A 12,836-nucleotide genomic window follows, 5' to 3' on the forward strand; every position below is an offset into this window, starting at 1 on the left:
TAACTCCTCCTTAACTTTTAAAAGGCAAACAATTCCTTAGGCAAAAGAGGCCCCGAGTTCTCTGGCCTCCTCCCATAGTTAACACTGAGAGCAGACACCAAGCCACTGTGACTTTGAATCTGGTAGCAACTACCCTGGCTTTAATTATTTAAAAAAAAATATTTAAAATTCTTCCTTTCCCTCAGGAGACTGGTGAGTCCCCGCCTCCCCTGCCTCTAGTGACTGCACGTCCCTGGTTCTAGCGGGTCCCTTTCTCTCCTTCGGGGGAACGACAAGGAGGCGGTGCCTGGAGAGGAGGAGGGGGGGCTTCGCAGAAAGGCGGGGCTGGTATATGGAGCGCCTTCACTTTCGGAATCAGAGAGCTGATGGAAGGAGCGGTTCCCTTCGGAGGCGGAGAAACCAGAAGTAAGTAGAGGCTCCTGGGACGGAGTGGCAGCCTGCGAGGGTCTCCTTCGGGTCCTCGTGAGGGGAGGCCTCGGCCTGGGCCTCTCCTGCAGTGAGGGGGATGCCGCCATGACCTGCCTCTCTTTCTCCCCTGCAGGAGGACGGAGGAGCCCGGCGGGGGAGGGAAGGAAGGAAGCGCCGCCCGAGAGGAGGAGGAGGAGGAGGAGAGCGGGCCCCGCGGAGCAGCCCCGGGAGACGGCGGGGAAAGGCCGGGGGGGCTCCGGAGCTGCAGGAGGGATGAGCCCAGCGGGAGCCCGGGAAAGGCAGCTGCCTGGAGGGCGATGTGGGGAGGAGGAAATGGGCGGAGACGCCGAGACGGGCCTGGAGGGCGGAGGGTCCTTCGGAAGACCCCGGAATCCCCAAAGGATCCAGGAGGAAGAAGAGAGATATCAGTGCCCGGAATGTGAAAAATTCTTCAAGAGAAATCAGTATCTTCGAAAGCATCTAAAGGTCCATTCAGGAGAAAAACCTCATAAATGTTTGGAGTGTGGAAAGAGCTTCAGGCAGAGGAGCCACCTTAATACACACCAAAAGATCCACACAAGAGAAGAACCTCATAAATGTCTGGAGTGTGGAAAGAGCTTCAGTCGGAGGGGCAACTTTTATGCACATCAAAGGATCCACACAGGAGAAGAACCTCATAAATGTCTGGAGTATGGAAAGAGTTTCAGTCATAGGAGCAGCCTTTATAGACATCAAAGGATCCACACAGGAGAAAAACCTCATAAATGTCTGGAGTGTGGAAAGAGCTTCAGTCGGAGGGGCAACCTTTATGCACATCAAAGGATCCACACAGGAGAAGAACCTCATAAATGTCTGGAGTGTGGAAAGAGTTTCAGTCATAGGAGCAGTCTTTATACACATCAAAAGATCCACACAGGAGAAAAACCTCATAAATGTCTGGAGTGTGGAAAGAGCTTCAGTGAGAGGGGCAACCTTTATAGACATCAAAGGATCCACACAAGAGAAGAACCTCATAAATGTCTGGAGTGTGGAAAGAGCTTCAGTCTGAGGAGCAACCTTTATGCACATCAAAGGATCCACACAGGAGAAGAACCTCATAAATGTCTGGAGTGTGGAAAGAGTTTCAGTCATAGGAGCAGCCTTTATAGACATCAAAGGATCCACACAGGAGAAAAACCTCATAAATGTCTGGAGTGTGGAAAGAGCTTCAGTGAGAGGGGCAACCTTTATAGACATCAAAGGATCCACACAAGAGAACCTCATAAATGTCTGGAGTGTGGAAAGAGCTTCAGTCTGAGGAGCAACCTTTATGCACATCAAAGGATCCACACAGGAGAAGAACCTCATAAATGTCTGGAGTGTGGAAAGAGTTTCAGTCATAGGAGCAGCCTTTATAGACATCAAAGGATCCACACAGGAGAAAAACCTCATAAATGTCTGGAGTGTGGAAAGAGCTTCAGTCAGAGGGGCAACCTTTATGCACATCAAAGGATCCACACAGGAGAAGAACCTCATAAATGTCTGGAGTGTGGAAAGAGTTTCAGTCATAGGAGCAGCCTTTATACACATCGAAAGATCCACACAGGAGAAAAACCTCATAAATGTCTGGAGTGTGGAAAGAGCTTCAGTGAGAGGGGCAGCCTTTATAGACATCAAAGGATCCACACAAGAGAAGAACCTCATAAATGTCTGGAGTGTGGAAAGAGCTTCAGTCTGAGGAGCAACCTTTATGCACATCATAGGATCCATTCAGGAGAAAAACCTCATAAATGCTTAGAGTGTGGAATGAGTTTCAGTGAGAGTAGAACCCTTTATAGACATCAGAGGATCCACACAGGAGAAAAACCTCATAAATGTCTGGAGTGTGGAATGAGTTTCAGTGAGAGTAGAACCCTTTATAGACATCAAAGGATCCACACAGGAAAAGAACCTCATAAATGCCTGGAGTGTGGAAATAGCTTCAGTGAGAGAAGTAGCCTTTATGAACATCAAAGGATCTACACAGGAGAAGAACCTCATAAATGTCTGGAGTGTGGAAAGAGTTTCAGTCATAGGAGTCACCTTTATAGACATCAAAGGATCCACACAGGAGAAAAACCTCATAAATGTCTGGAGTGTGGAAAGAGCTTCAGTCTGAGGAGCAACCTTTATAAACATCAAAGGATCCACACAAGAGAACCTCATAAATGTCTGGAGTGTGGAAAGAGCTTCAGTCTGAGGAGCAACCTTTATGCACATCAAAGGATCCACACAGGAGAAGAACCTCATAAATGTCTGGAGTGTGGAAAGAGTTTCAGTCATAGGAGCAGCCTTTATAGACATCAAAGGATCCACACAGGAGAAAAACCTCATAAATGCCTGGAGTGTGGAAAGAGCTTCAGCCAGAGGGGCAATCTTTATGCACATCAAAATATTCACACAGTAGAAAAACCTCATAAATGTCTGGAGTGTGGAAAGAGCTTCAGTCAGAGGAGCAAACTTTATAGACATCAAAGGATTCACACAGGAGAAGAACCTCATAAATGTTTGGAGTGTGGAAAGAGCTTCAGGGAGAGGAGCAACCTTTATAAACATCAAAGGATCCATTCAGGAGAAAAACCTCCGCCCAATCCCCGCATTCAGGCAGGGGGAGGCCGAGGGGCCCTCCTGGGACTGCAGACGTTCCCTCCCTCCGGGGTCCTCCCCTAGGCAAGGTGGGTTGGGAGGTCTGGGGGGGTAGCCAGGCGAGCAAAAGCTGAAGGGGCCACGGAGTTTTCTGCTCTTTTAATGTTCTCCTCGTTTTGCACTGAAGACCTGAGCTAATCTGATGCTGGAGCCCAGTGATGCTTAGACCAATGGAGGAAGTTCCCTTCTGAGCTGACACAATAAGAACAAGCCAGCTGCAAGGGACCTTAGAGGTCTTCTAGCCCAACCCTCTGCTCAAGCAGCAGATCTCATCCCGAAGGTGCTTTTTCAGGAGGCAACTGGATTTTCTTTCCCTTCACTTCTCACCCAAGAAATGTCCTCCGTTAATAGGACAGAGCAGAAGGGAATTCTTTATTGGTAAAGTGACCAGATTTTCAGATTGGTAAAGAGGGACACCTTTGACCGGGGGGGGGGGGGGTGTGTGTTGATTAAAAATTTTATACGGAGCAACAAAAATTTTCATACAACGCAAAAATAGTATTGTAATGGTTTTTTTTTATTTCAACATAACTACAATTTACAAATATAAATTGTAACTGTTGCCAAACATCCAAATTTTGATCGTGTGACCATGAGGATGCTGCAACGGTCGCTAAGTGTGAAAATGGTCACTAAGTGTGAAAAATGGTCATCAGTCACTTTTTTCAATGCCATTGTAACTTTGGTCACTATACCACCTTTCTTGCCACAGTTCTTAAGTGAATAAATGCAGCTGATAAGTTAGTAACATAAGTGAATCTGGTTTCCCCATTATATGACCCCAGGACACTGAAACCATCATAAATACAAATCTGTTGCCAAACATCAAAATTTTGATTGCGTGACCATGAGGATGCTGCAACGGTCGCTAAGTGTGAAAATGGTCGCTAAGTGTGAAAAATGGTCATCAGTCACTTTTTTCAATGCCATTGTAACTTTGGTAACTAAGCCTTTCTTGCCACAGTTCTTAAGTGAATCTTAAGTGAAGATGTTATATCTTAAGTGAATCTTAAGTCTTAAGTGAAGATGTTATACAGTAGAACCTCTGGTCACGAACGCTTCTGACCAAAATATTCACATCCCCCCCCCCCGCTGCTGATTTCCCCTTCTGCACCATTTTTTTTGTAAGCGCCAAATTTCCAAAATTAGGTTTGATTCATGACCAAATCGGTTTGCGACCAAAGTTATGCAACGAATTATGGTTGTGACCAGAGGTTCTACTGTATTCATGCCTTTACATACTCTATATCACCTCAAAATGTTGCACAGCCTTCATAAGTTTCTAATACAGATAAAATTAAATACAACATCAAAACCATAAAAAAGTAAAATTAACCTGGCTGGAAAATCCTATGCCTGTCTTGCTATTATTACTGACACACTTGCTGCAGTATTTGATGGCTAAAAGAAAAAAATATATTGTTAAAGTGTGTATTATGTTCACTCCCATGTCTTGTCTGCTGCGTTGATTTTGAATTCATTAAAAGAGCTTATTTTACATCAAATCCCTCTCATATTATTCTCCTATGTGCAATGAACCCTAAGAGACAGCATACTATACATGAAATTCCTGTAACTGTATATTTAGTAAATTGTGGAGCTGGGTTTATCCAATTAACTCAGTTTTTGGACTTGAGTAATCACATACAATAAAGGAAATAAAACTATTTAGAATGAAGCGTAGTTGGCTATTTCTGATTAAGGGTGTCATGCAGAAACAATTATAGTTTTGATCAGGAAAATACCCTAAAAAAAACCTTTTATTCTTTCAGGGTTTTTTATTAATGATTTTTCCATGGCACATCACATATTGTTTTGAATAAAAAAAACAGCAGCTGCACATTTTTAAAAACCTACATTATTTTAAAATGCATTAAAAAATAAAAGAAAAAAACCCAGCACACTTACCAGAAAGTTTCTTTTCCCACCATTTTGAGCAGTCCTGCAACCTCCGTGCCCCTCCCCTCCAGAAAATCCAGGAAGTAACACTGGCGACCCCTCTAGCCATTTCCTGCAGCTCTATGGTACTAGTTCATTTTTTTTCTTATAAAATAAGGTAAAAAAGTGGCGCGGGGGGGGGAGGTCCGTTTTGTTGCTTTAACGTTTTAATATCTTCAGTGAAAGTACTGAGACAGAAAGAGAGGTTAGACAGGGTGTCTTTTGTCTTGCCCTGGTTAGGATTTCTTAAGCAAATCCACTGGGCTTTCAACATGAAGCCAGAAAAAAATCGGGACTTTTTTAAAAGGCGGAGGGACGCGGGAAAAATTGTTAAAAATCATGACTGTCCCGCTGAAATCGGGTAATTTGGTCACCCTAGTCACAGACCTTCTCTGGCTTGGAGAGCTCACAGGCCGATATCTGCAGAACTTGTCATGGAGTCTCGGAGAGTCACGAACCAATTAAGCGAACTAATTGTCTCCTGCAAACTCCACTCCCCTTTCGCTCCTCTTTTATTTCCTATGGGAGGGGCCATTCATCATCCACCTGTGGCCTTACTCCCAAGTCAACCCCTGTCTTTAGCTCTTCCCTTCGTCTGGCAACTCTGCGGATGTGCACACCGGGAACAGACTCCAGCTGTTCCACTGCCTCACTGATGTCTGACTCTGAAGGCAGCTGATAACTGGCATATGGCCCTGGCCCCCTCTCTGCCTCCAACACAGAGCCCTCATCCGAGCCTTCCCCGGACTCCAGGACTGGCCCATGTTCCTCCCCAACCTCCTCACTGTCTGAATCTGCTGCCAGCTCTGCTGGCCTTTGGCAAGCCACAACAGAGAGTAAGGATAAGTTGTAACAGCCTGCCTCCTATTTTAATATAAAGTCCGAAGAATTATGCGGGAAGGGAGGAAATGTTCACATGATTTCTCAACATAAAGCTTCATTTCATGCATCAAACATCCTGTCTGACTGGGAAAAACAAGCCATTTCTTTGTCTTGCAAAGATAACGAGAATATTCCTTGCGCATGCAAAATTTGACAGGCCTTCATTTGTTTCCCTCACCTCCCACTCCCCCACCGCTGCTGGGTCCGGCGCCGCCCAGCATATCTTAAGGACTACGCATGCTCCGTTTCGGGCATGCGCAGAACTGGGGGAAAGGGGTGTTAAATATTGGTTAATTGTTCTGACTGTCAGTAACATCCTCTGAGCTCTCTGATTGGCTGAGAGCTCCAGAGGGTGTTGCCGACGCACTGTTATTGTTGATTGGCCGAGGGACTGACGTCAGCAGTTGCTGTCGCGTCCCCGGCCAGTGATTGGTTAAACAAGAATATAAATACCTTGGCGGGAGTTTTCCGTCCCTTGAATCGCCTTCAACCGAATAAAGAGTTCTTCTTGTTTGAAACCCTGGCTGTGCGTCGTCCCTCCGTCAATACTTAAAACTGGCGACGAGGGTGGGATACGGCGATTCCACGCAAGCCTAGGTTTAAAGACAGAGAGTTTATTCCAGCTAGCTGCTGTAAGTCGCTGTCCGCGCCAGCACCGAACGCTGAGGAAAATTTTTCCTGTCACGACTTCAGTCCATCCGCTCCTCACAAGTCAGTTTAGCCAGTATGAATTCATTGCCGCCTTTCGCTCCTTTCGGCTCCGCCGGCGAATCCTGGGAAGGATTCATGGAGCGCTTTGAAACATATTTAATCGCAACTAAAAATCAGGCTCAAACGGATGAGGAGAAGTGCAGCTTTTTCTTATCATGCTGCGAACCCTCAATGTTTGCCTCAGCCAGAGCCATGGCTGCTCCCAGACCCGCATACAAATTGGGCTGGGACAACTTGATGGCCAAATTAAAGGGGCACTATGCCCCAACGCCATCCAAAATTGCCCGCAGTTTCGCATTCAGGAGGCGGGTACAGAAGCCGGGGGAGACGATCAGTCAATTTTTGGAGGCCCTGCGCACTGTGGCGGCCCAGTGCGATTTTTCGAACCTAGAAGAAAACCTAGTCGAGCAGTTTGTGTGCGGTGTGCGGGATGTACACTTAAGAAGCCGCATGTTCCGCCACCATGACATTACGCTGCTCCAAGCAGTCGAGATCGCCAGAGCAGCTGAGCTCTCGGAGCAATCGACCGCCGATTTGGAACGGCTACAGCTGTCAACTAACCCGGCACCGGCCTCACAAGTGCATGACATTGACTATGATGATATAATCCCTTGTGAGGACCGGGAGCCAGACAACATCGATCAAGTCCGCGCACAACCACGGCGGAAGCCACCTGCCAAATCCACAGCCGCACCGCAAAACGCCAGGGTGCCTTGCCTTAGCTGCGGAGGCCGCCACGACCGCCAAACGTGCCAATTCAAAAATGCAATCTGCCACCGCTGTCAGAGGCAGGGGCACATCGCCCAAGTGTGCCGAGCCTCCTTGCCGGCCCCTGCCTTCTTCCAATCTTCTGAGAGGACCAAGCAGCAACAGCAACAGCGCCGCCAGCAGAGACCAGCTCGCAGAGGAGATGACTGCCACACTGTTTCCGAGCCGCAGGAAGTGGAGACTTCCATCAACCAGGCCTCCTCAGGCAACCGCAAGATCAAGGCCAATGTCCACCTGGCAGGTCAGCCTTGCCAGATGGAGGTGGACTCCGGCTCCTCCCGATCATTATTATCTTGGGACATGTTCTCAAACCTCTGCCCTACAGTTTCCCAAAATAAGTTAGCCCCATCCCGGGTACTCTTAAGGGACTACCAAGGGAAGTTGATCCCTGTTCTGGGATCCTTTCCTATCCCTGTTAGATATGGCAATTTCAAGGGAGAGCTGCCAATCATAATTGTAAAACACAATTTGCCGGCTCTTCTTGGCCTTGATTGGTTTAAGACACTGGGACTGTCCATTGGGGGGGTCCACCAAGTGAAAACTGCGACAATTGAGGACGTCCTGCAGGAGTTCTCTGATGTGTTTGATGGACAGCTGGGGTGTTATAAGGGAACCCCCATCTCCCTTAGCTTAGATCCTCAGATTGCTCCTATTAGGCTGAAAGCCCGCAGGGTGCCTTTTGCCTTAAGGGCCAAGGTTGACGCCGAACTTGACAAATTATTGGCGCAGGGTGTCATCGAGCCAGTCGATCATGCTCCATGGGAGACTCCCATAGTTCTTCCGGTCAAGCCGGATGGCTCGGTGAGAATCTGCGCCGACTACAAGTCGACGATCAACTTGGCCCTTCAGGCAAACCCCTATCCAGTCCCTGTTGTGCAACACCTGCTCCATTCCCTGGGGCAGGGTTGCATATTTGCTAAACTGGATATGGCGCAAGCCTATCAACAGCTCCCGGTGGATGACGATGCGGCGGCTGCCCAGACCATCGTCACTCATCGTGGGGCTTTTCGTTGTCGCCGCCTACAATTCGGCGTATCCGTGGCCCCGGGGATCTTCCAAAGTCTCATGGAGCGCCTGCTCCATGGACTTCCGGGGGTAGTGCCATATTTCGATGACGTTCTGATCGCTGCTACAAGCCGCTCAGAACTCATCGAAGTATTAAGGAAGGTCCTCTGTCGTTTCAGGGGCGCGGGATTAAAATTAAAAAGCAGCAAATGCTCATTTGCTGTCCCTAGGGTAGAATTCTTGGGCTTCTTAATAGATGCCCAAGGCATTCACCCTACACCCTCTAAGATTGCCGCCATTAGGAACGCCCCTGCTCCCACCTCCAGGGCGGAGCTACAGGCGTTCCTAGGGCTGCTCAATTTTTACGCCCCCTTTATTCCTCACAAGGCGTCACTAGCCGAGCCGCTGCATCGGTTGCTCGACCGATCCGCGGCCTGGCACTGGGGAAGCCGCGAAGCGCATGCGTTCGCGGCTGTCAAAGAGACGCTGACGTCATCGGCAGTCCTCATTCAATATCATGATGGGTTGCCTCTGACGTTGGCGTGTGACGCCTCCCCATTTGGAGTAGGGGCTGTCCTGAGCCATATCCTCCCTAATGGCTCAGAAGCCCCTGTGGCCTTTTATTCTCGGACACTCTCCTCGGCGGAGCGCAATTACAGCCAGATCGACAAGGAGGCTCTGGCTGCAGTGTCCGGGATTAAGAGGTTCCACGATTACCTCTACGGTCGGCACTTTACCCTTGTCACCGACCATAAGCCACTCCTTGGGCTTTTGGCGGGGGACAAGCCGACCCCCTCCATTTTATCCCCCCGCATGACTCGCTGGACGGAGTTCCTCGCAGCGTATTCTTATACGTTGCTGTACCGTCCAGGCAAACAGCTAGGGCATGCAGATGCCCTCAGCCGTTGCCCACTCCCGGAGACGGACACCGCCCCCGTGCCCTCTCTCTCAGTCCTCTCCATTGCCGCCTCCGGGTTCCCACTCTCTGCCGCGGACGTGGCGGCCCACACGAAGGCCGATCCGATCTTGTCCCAGGTCTCTTCCTGGGTTCTAAGGGGATGGCCAGCAGACAAAGTGGCAGAGGGCTTCCAGCCCTTTAAAAATCGCCAGGCTGAGATCTCCCTCCACGGGGGTTGTCTCATCTGGGGGGATCGGGTGCTGATCCCCACCGCACTCCGGCCACTGGTTCTGGATCTGCTCCACAAGGACCACCCGGGCATAGCACGAATGAAGGCATTGGCCCGTAGCTATGTCTGGTGGCCCTTGCTGGACACAGAAATAGCGGCCCATGTGGGCCGCTGCACGACCTGTCAATTATCCAGGCCCAACCCCCCAGCCGGGCCTGCTCGTGAGTGGGAGGCTCCGAGAGGCCCATGGTCTCGCCTCCACATCGATTTCACCGGTCCCTTCCACGGCCAAAACTTCCTGGTAGTGGTGGACGCCTACTCTCGATGGGTGGAGCTAGTCCTCATGGGCTCCACCACAGCCGAGAGTACGGTCAGGGCCCTGCGGAGGATGTTCGCAACCCACGGGTTGCCGGACGTGGTGGTCTCGGACAATGGGCCACAGTTCACGTCCACCACCTTCCAGGAGTTCTTGGCCGAGCAGGGGATCCGGCATGCGCCCATAGCCCCGTACCACCCGGCCAGCAATGGCCGGGCGGAACGGGCGGTCCGCTCAGCTAAGGAGGCACTGAGCCGCATGGACCGGGGCGACTGGCAGGCGAGGGTGGCGGCTTACCTGCTAAGCCAACATTCCACCCCCTGCCCAACTACCAACAAAAGCCCCGCGGAGCTCTTGATGGGCAGGCGCCTGCGGACTCCCCTGGATAGGCTTCACCCGCTCTATTCAGGGGATCAGCCGAGCAATCTGGGGGTCCTCCCTCCCCGGTCCTTTAAGCTAGGAGATCCAGTGTGGGCTCGGTCGTTTACGGGGGAACCAAAATGGGTGCCGGGTGCTATCGTTGCCCTGACTGGCCCATGTTCTTTCAGGGTCCAATTGGCTGATGGAACCCAATGGAGACGCCACCTGGATCAATTGAGGAGGCGTCTCCCGTCGCAGGCTGGTGGCCGCGAACCCCTGAGCGACAACACCGCAGCCCCGGGGTTGCAATGTGAAGCTTTCGCCACTCCAGGCCTCAACCTGCACCAAGCACAAACCCCTCAATCCGAGAGACCACATCCAGGGGCCTTTGCCACACCAGGCCCCCTCCTGTTTCAACAACAGCGTCCTCAATCCGGCAGTCCGCAACCGAGGGCCTTCGCCACACCAGGCCCTGCTTACCCAAGCGCCGCCCAAGGGGACGCCAATCCAACAACTCAATCCGAGGACGCACAGAGAATTCCCCCCACGACAAGTGACGCGCCCCCACGGCTACACCTACCGTTGCAGTTGAGCCCGCCTTCTGGGCCTTCCCGAAAGGGCGTGCCTCGGAGCTACACTCCCTTCGGGGAGGAGCTACCACGAGGAGGTCCTCCTCCGCCGACGACTTCTCCTGCAATGAGAAGATCTGGGCGGGTCCGGCGCCGCCCAGCATATCTTAAGGACTACGCATGCTCCGTTTCGGGCATGCGCAGAACTGGGGGAAAGGGGTGTTAAATATTGGTTAATTGTTCTGACTGTCAGTAACATCCTCTGAGCTCTCTGATTGGCTGAGAGCTCCAGAGGGTGTTGCCGACGCACTGTTATTGTTGATTGGCCGAGGGACTGACGTCAGCAGTTGCTGTCGCGTCCCCGGCCAGTGATTGGTTAAACAAGAATATAAATACCTTGGCGGGAGTTTTCCGTCCCTTGAATCGCCTTCAACCGAATAAAGAGTTCTTCTTGTTTGAAACCCTGGCTGTGCGTCGTCCCTCCGTCAATACTTAAAAACCGCCACCTGCAGAAAAACAATTAAAAATAAATAAATTACGCTGCCAAAACAGAGCTACTTTAGTGGGTATCACAAGGCAGCCTGTACATGAAAAGTTTTTTTTTCCCCGAGAGTCCAACAAATCTTTTTTGCTTCCTTAAAGGCAGAAAAAAACATATTTCTGCAGTGTGACACACTTTTTTTTCAGGGGGCGGGGAATAGAAAAAATTGGTTCCGGGAATTATATTCTCTGGTGATTTTTCAGTAAATCTAATGCAATTGCAATTTTTTAGCGTGCTATCAAAGTTGGTCCTATTCATGTAGGGTGGAGTCAAGAGAGGAATCATCCTGGGCTCGTTACATTCCCACAAGCAACCCCTCCTGTATTCTGTTGATCAGGGGTGTCAAAATCAAGGACCGCAATAGGATTGGATCTGGAGTGCGGGGCCACATGATTTACCCAATGCAAAGATGAAAGGTCGGGCCAGACAGAATAATATATGTACAGAAACAAAACAACAACACATTACTGAACGAAGACGAGGTAATGCGGAATATCTTAGAATGTGCGGAGATAGACAACTCGTTTGTTTGTTTGTTTATTATATTTATATGCTGCCCTTTCCCCCCGAAGGGGACTCAGGGCGGCTCACAATCCAAGTCAAGGGAAGGGGTACAAATAAAGAATAAAAAAGACAAACAAAACAATACTCAATTTAAAAACACACAACAGTCATACCATTCGAGACGGGGGCAACAGCTCTTTAGCCCCAGGCCTGTCGGAACAGCCAGGTTTTAAGGGCTTTGCGGAAGGCCTGGAGGGTGGTGAGGGTTCGAATCTCCACGGGGAGTTCGTTCCAGAGGGTCGGAGCAGCCACAGAGAAGGCTCTCCTCCGGGTAGTCGCCAGTCAACACTGGCCGGCGGATGGAATTCGGAGGAGGCCTAATCTGTGGGATCTAATCGGTCTAGTGGAGGTAATTGGCAGCAGGCGGTCTCTCAAGTACCCAGGTCCAATACCATGGAGGGCTTTATAAGTGACGACTAGCGCCTTGAAGCGTATCCGGAGACCAATAGGCAGCCAGTGCAGCTCGCGGAGGATAGGTGTTACGTGGGTGAACCGAGGTGCACCCATGATCGCTCACGTGGCTGCATTCTGGACAAGCTGGAGTCTCCAAATGCTCTTCAAGGGCTGCCCCATGTAGAGCACGTTGCAGTAGTCCAGTCTAGAGGTCACAAGGGCACGAGTGACTGTTGTGAGGGCCTCCTTGAACAAGGAAATTCAAGGAAAGGAGGAATCAGAGGACTATCTAGTTTGGGGAAAATGGTACAAATGGTTAGATGATAGAAATAAGATATAAGAATTTGGGAGGTGTAAAATGCATTGTAGAAGAATTAGGAAACAGTGATAAGGAAGTAGGAAAATGTTGTGGCCCAGGAGGAGCCGTTGGAGCTGCCACCGGACTCCAACAGAGAGGAGCCCTATGAGTCAGCTCTGGAGGATGTGGAGGATCCTGGACAGGGTTCCGACTCCGAGCAGGGCACAAAGAAGCTGGTTGGCCACCAGGAGGCACCTGAGCCTTGAACCAGTGGGGAGGAGACAAGGCAGAG

The 12,836-nt window shown here is 50.2% G+C and overlaps 1 protein-coding gene across 1 annotated transcript; it reads left to right on the forward strand.

The window, feature by feature from the left end:
* The first annotated feature begins 561 nt into the window (after positions 1-561).
* LOC148042704 (uncharacterized) lies at positions 562-3,450 on the forward strand. Its single transcript, XM_087728515.1, has one exon. The coding sequence runs from the start codon at positions 682-684 to the stop codon at positions 3,094-3,096; it is 2,415 nt and encodes an 804-aa protein (XP_087584641.1). The 5' UTR covers positions 562-681; the 3' UTR covers positions 3,097-3,450.
* Positions 3,451-12,836: the final 9,386 nt, after the last annotated feature.

This window comes from Thamnophis sirtalis, unplaced genomic scaffold, assembly GCF_051295495.1.
Source record: "Thamnophis sirtalis isolate CommonGarterSnake01/CBP01778 unplaced genomic scaffold, rThaSir2_p1.2 scaffold_14, whole genome shotgun sequence".
Lineage (NCBI taxonomy): Eukaryota > Metazoa > Chordata > Lepidosauria > Squamata > Natricidae > Thamnophis > Thamnophis sirtalis.